General features: G+C 55.7%; 1 protein-coding gene across 1 annotated transcript in view; it reads left to right on the forward strand.

Annotated features, from left to right (window-relative positions):
* The first annotated feature begins 374 nt into the window (after window positions 1-374).
* The window catches only part of CAT (catalase), a 39,449-nt gene continuing 34,016 nt past the window's right edge, over window positions 375-5,807 (forward strand). Inside the window, exon 1 of the mRNA XM_019551931.1 lies at window positions 375-575. Within this exon, the coding sequence (XP_019407476.1) occupies window positions 510-575 (66 nt within the window). The 5' untranslated portion in view covers window positions 375-509. The remainder of the gene's footprint in view (window positions 576-5,807) is intronic.

Consider the following 5,807-nt stretch of genomic DNA (forward strand, 5'->3'; position numbering starts at 1 on the left):
CATGAAGGTGGAAGAGCAGAAACAGCTCTCAACTCTCAAACGGTGCACTTGGCAAGGGAGATACCAGGGTTCCCCCGCCCCACAAGAACTCATGGAGGCTGTGCAGCTTGCCCAGGGTCTCCTCTGTGCTCAACCCCTGCAGCAGCTCCGCCGTCACGAAAGCAATCAAGCAGTGAGACAAGCTACACCTCCAACCATGGCGAGCAGGGGCTCATCATAAACACTGCGAGACCCACCCCGCCCCCTGGAGAGGCGGTTCCTTCTCGCTAATTGGCGCACGCCGCACCCAATCAGAGCCCGAAGTGGCGAAGCTACTGACCAATGAGGGGCTGTCTACGAGTGACAGTGGCAGCCGCCCGCGGCGGTGATCTTATAAGTGCCTGTCAGAGGCGAGCGAGAAGCTACCGCTGCTCTGAGCTGTGCTCCCCTCTGCGCTTCGCAGGCGACAGCTGGCTTGCTCGTAGCGCCTCGCTTCCTCTAGCCCGCCCGGGGGTCTCGGAGCCCGCAACATGGCCGGCAGCTCGGACCACGCCTCGCAGCAGCTTAAGCAGTGGCGGGACCAGCACGGCTCGCAGGTAGCGCGCGGCACCCTGCCGCCTCCCTCCACCTCCCGCCGCGGCCGTTGGCTTTTTAACCGACCGCGCGCGGCGCAGCCACCCGTGCCGGACGTAGGGGCATCGACATGGCAGCGGCTATTGTGAGATGGAACCTTCCGGGGGGAGGCGGGGTCGGCGACATGGCTGCGGCTGGAGTGCGGGATGGAACGTTCCGCGGTGGGCGGGGGGTCGGTGATATGGCAGCAGCCGCTGTGAAGGGGGGGTCGGGGCCCGCTACTGAGGAGTATCGGGGGCGGAGCCAGGACGCTGGGCGCCCGCTGTAGACGTTACCGGGGGAGGGGGGGGCGCCGGCCCCTTGCAGGATGGAGTTCAGAGGCCCCGGCTGGGCTGGTCCTGCTTTGAGCAGGGGTTGGACTAGATCAGCGGTTCTCAGCCTTTTCTTGTTTTTTACCAGGTCCCATTTGTAAACATCGATGGCTAGTCCTGACCCAGTAAATAGTTTAAGTTGAAAACAGCCCCTGGTCCCTCGCTGTTGCCCTGCTGGCGCCAGCCCTCCCAATGTGTGGGGCAGGGGGAGCCTCAAGCAGCCCCTGGCAAGCTACAATTCTGCCAGCCTGCAAGGGAAATCCTGCCGTTTCCCATGTTTTTCTCCTTGAAAGGAGAATCCATTTCTAAAGTTTGTTTGGGACCCTTTCTATACTGTTGTGACCCACTTTTGAGTTGTGACTCACGGGTTGGGAAACGCTGGACTAGATGCCCTCCCAAGGACCCTTCCAGCCCTTGCTTTCTATGATTCTGTGACAGTTGTAGTGCTGATAACACCTTCTAATAGTGCTTAAAGTCCTGCACGGACAATAGGTTTGCCCAAGCGATGGTGCCCTGCAGTGCTTCTGTTACTTACCTCCCAGGCAGGCATCAAATTAGAGCAGAGGTTTTGCTTTTTTTCCCCAGCTTGATGTTTTGTGAGGCTGGGGAGTTGGAGCGAAGTGCCAAGACAGTATCCAGCTACTAATGAATATAAGCATTTACTATCCTTTAAACTAAATAGCACTGGTTTGATAGGTGGGTTGATCCCCAGTGTCTGAATGAAGTTAAATTTAAGAATTGTTGTAGAAAACTGAGGTTCTAATAGGAGACGGATCAATAAAGAGTTGAGTTGGGCTTTCACAAGATGATTAGCACACATCACAACATGGATTTTTGGTTTTTGGAGTAACGTTTGCTACAGAACAGATTGTAGGTATTACGTTTATCGTGGTTGTCATGCAGACACATTGGAGGTATGAAGAAGTGCAGTGGAAATTAGAGAAAGGACATTTTAAAAAAAGCCTGTGTAAGGCACTAGTACAACTCAAAAGGTATTCAAGGCTCTTCAATCTAGATAACTTCTCTTTGCTGGGTGGTTTTGACAACTGCAGTGTCCTCCTGGACTCTGTTACAGTGTTAATTCTTCATGGTAAACAAAGAAGGAAGGCAAACTTACAGATTTAAAAGGCTTAGTCCTGCAGGCTGTTGAATCAGTATTAAGTCTTCCAAAAGTCAAGAAATGTTGTACGCACTTCAGAAAATCTCTGTCTCAACTCTTTTTTAAAACAATCACTTGATCAAACAAGAAAACTGGTCAAAGTTTGCTCAGACTGTCCTTTTCAAGTGCCCTATCCTAAAACTTAGCGTAGTTTATTAAATAGTTTGTCTGTGTTTCTTTCTGTTCTTCTGTTCATTGTGCTGATTGTATACAGCAGTGGTTCTCAACCTGTTTAAAGTTGAGGCACCCCTTGTTTGACTCAAGGTACCGCTTGGACTCAAGGCACTCCTCCATAACTTGTGTGAATTCAACAGCACCACATTTCAAAACTAATTTATGGGAGCTGATACCGATAGCCAATTTTTAAGGAGGCATATTGGCTGATGGTGATCCGATTTCTGATATGCAGCTGGGTTTGAAGAGCTGTGTGCAACTGGTAAGTCTGTTGTGGTGGAAGGGGAGGGAGAAGGAAGGAGTTTGTGGGAGGTCAGATCAAGGCCCCCACAGTGAGAGAGGAGTGGCGTAGGGGTTAGGGCAGGCGCTGGGCAGGATCACGGGGAGGGGGAGTGGCTTCCCCTGCTGCCCGCATCCTGGGAGAGCATGGGGAACACGTGCCTCGGATCTGTGTGGGGTGGCTGCAGCTGTGGCCTGGGGTCAGGGCGGTGCCAGCCTCTTCCTGGTGGGTGCTGGGCCGGAGCTTTGCTCTAGGCAGGTGGAGGCAGTGCTGGGAGAGGAGTTATGAGGGGGTGGGAATGCAGCCACCCCAAAATTTGCCATAGTCCCACCATTGCCCCCCTCTGAGCACCGCTGCTGCCCGCCTCGAGCGTAGTCCCGGCCCAACCCCCCATCTCGTGCACTGGTAAGAGCCTGGTGTAGCCCCAGCCTGCAGCTGCAGCCCACCCCACCCCACCCCGCAGAGATCCTGGGGCACATGTCCCACCCATGCCTTCTCTCCCTCACTGCAGGGGCCTTTACCTGCCCTCCCTACACCCCTTCCTTCCCTCTTCCCCTTTTACTACAACAGACTTACCAGCTGCATGCAACTCTTCAAGCTGCCAGGCTGTGTTCATCTCTGCCTGTGTGCTGTGCTGTGGCTGTGCACATGCACAGACATTTAATTGGCCAAATCAGGCCAATTTCCGATACAGTAAATTTTCTTTAAATCAGTGGCAATCTGATATTGGATCAATGTATCGGTGCACCTCTACTCTAGAAGGGTTTACCTCCTTGCTGATGGGCAAGGAAGTTGAGGCAGGGCAGTGGCCAGGCAAGGATGAGCCTGATCTTGCCCTTATGTCCTCGCATCTTGCGGCGCCCAAGATTTTGTGGCATCCTGGGGTGCCTGACATACAAGGTACCTGGCATCCAAGATATGCTTCATCAAGGGGAACCAGACTGACTGAGAATGGGGAATGGGGGGCAGGGGGCTATGAAACTGGGTTCTCACGAAGTACTGCAAAAACATAAACAGTAAAACACAATAGCACAGAAATTAAGTTTCATTTCTTTTAGTTGTAGCAATAAAGGGAACGTGGTTTAAGAAAAAATAATTTATTTTTGTTTCCTTCATATATTTTCATATCTCTTCCTCCTTCTACCACTCTCCACAGTTAATCACTATGAAATTTTGAAACTGATGTTCTTTTTCTTATCCCATTAGATAAAAAGACCTTCACTAACTGTTTGTAACTGGGTAGCAAATATATTTAAAAAAGAAAAGTTCTTCGTTGCTCTTTCTCTTTTTCCATCTCTCACATAGGCTTTGTAAAACAGTGGCAGGCTGGTGTTGGTCAGACTCGCTAGCTTTGTCAGTACTCATGAAAGCTACAGGCCTTTTGAGGATTTATGGAAAGCAGTAGGAGCCCTGTTCATTTTGGGGCTGGCTATGTTGTACCTTTATCATTTTTTAATTCTAATATTATAAAAGCCTTTGTCTGTCCATAATGCTTTATTCACACTCTGATTGGTTGCTTTGGCAGCCAATCGGAGTGCACTGGACAGAGAGACACATGGCGGAGCACTGCCATGACAGCAGGGACTGACGTGTCAGAGCAGGGTAGGGCGAGGCAGAGGGGGACAATAGGAATTGGAGCGCCGCCATGACAGAGGGGATGGAGCGCAGTGGTGGCGGAGGCATGGAGTGCTGGCTGCTTAGCGCTGGCCTCATCCTGCTCCACATGGCAGAGCGCTGCCATACCAGCGGGGACTGGGACCGGAGTGGACCGGTGGCTCCGTCCCCATCCTAAAGTGGTGTGGAGGGTGGGGAATGGCCTTGGTCCGAAACAGCAGTGGCATGCAGGGGAGCAGCTCCTGCCCAAAGCGGTGGGGGGGAGTGACCCCGGTCTTGGCCTCAACCTGAAGTGGAGTGGAGGAGGGAGGTGACAGCCCTGGCAAGCGGCAGGGGGGAGGCAGGGAAGAGCTGCGGCCCTGGCCCAAGGTCGGGGGGGAGTGGGGGAGAGGTCCGGATGCAGGCCCCTGTCCCTGCCCCCCCCCAATCATTCTTGACGGGCAGTTTGCTAGTATATTAGAACATAGTCTCTCAACCTGTGGTACGCGTACCTCTAGGGGTACGCAAGACACAGGCAGGGGGTATGAGAGAGAGAGAGATGGAGGAAGAGGGCGAGAGAGTGTTATGGCTCAGTTAGGCTCCGGAGCGGTGAGAGACGCGTGGGTGAAGCCTGCTGCGCCCCCCGCTCCCCCGAAACCCCCCAGACACCCCTCAGCAGCCGCAGAGCCCCCTGCCCATCCCCAGCACAGCCGGAGGTAAGCGGGCTCGTGGTGGGAAGGGGTTAACTCCTTGCTCCCTGGGAGGAGGCCGCTGCCTGGTGCCGGGCTGGGACAAGCCCCCGCCCAGGCCCCTACTTGGCCCAGCCCCCCAGGGAGTGACAAGAGTGAGTGGGGTACTCACCAGTCCCCCTCCTGTAGGGCAGGGCCCCCCTGGCCTGAGAAACCAGCGTACCCCGACAGCAGGCCCACTGCGCATGTGCGCCGTTTAAAAGGGCCTGCCAAATGGGGGGAGGGGGGGGAAAAAGAGCTCAGTTAGGCTCCAGAGCGGTGAGAGATGCGCGGGTGAAGCCTGCTGTGCCCCAGCTCCCCCGGAGCCCCCCAGACACCCCTCAGCAGCCGCAGAGCCCCCTGCCGACTCCCAGCACAGCCAGAGGTGAGCGGGCTTGTGGTGGGAAGGGGTTAACTCCTCGCTCCCTGGGAAGAGGCCGCTGCCTGGTGCCAGGCTGGGTCAAGCCCCCGCCCAGGACCCTACTTGGCCCAGCCCTCCAGGGAGCCACGCGACCGGAGCCGTGCGAACAGGCTGCGTAAGCAGGCGCTCGAGTTAGCGCGGAGTTCATGCAGGGGAGGGCACAAGACCCAGAGTAGTCAGCCCTAGCTGTAGCCAGCCTACCAGAGGCATGACATGGATGGGCACGCGCTGCACCCCGAGGGTCCCCTCGGGCTCTGCGGCCCCCCCCCATTGGGCACCTCAGAGACGGCCACCCAGACGGAGCCCATGGTTCCGGGCTCCACACAGACGGAGCCCCTGGCTCTTGGCTGCGGAGGCTCCCTGTCCCTTTTTCAGGCTCTGGGACCCGGGAGCATGGCCACCTCCCCTTGCGGGGTCTGCTCCCTACTGGGGTCTCTGGCACGCCAGCTGGAGGAGCTCCAGGCCACAGTCCAGAGACTGCGTGCCATCAGGGACTGCGAGCAGGAGAGAGACTCCTACTGCCAGGCCC

The sequence above is a fragment of the Crocodylus porosus genome, unplaced genomic scaffold, assembly GCF_001723895.1.
Source record: "Crocodylus porosus isolate Cpor-Errol unplaced genomic scaffold, CroPor_comp1, whole genome shotgun sequence".
In the NCBI taxonomy this organism is placed as follows: Eukaryota; Metazoa; Chordata; order Crocodylia; family Crocodylidae; genus Crocodylus; species Crocodylus porosus.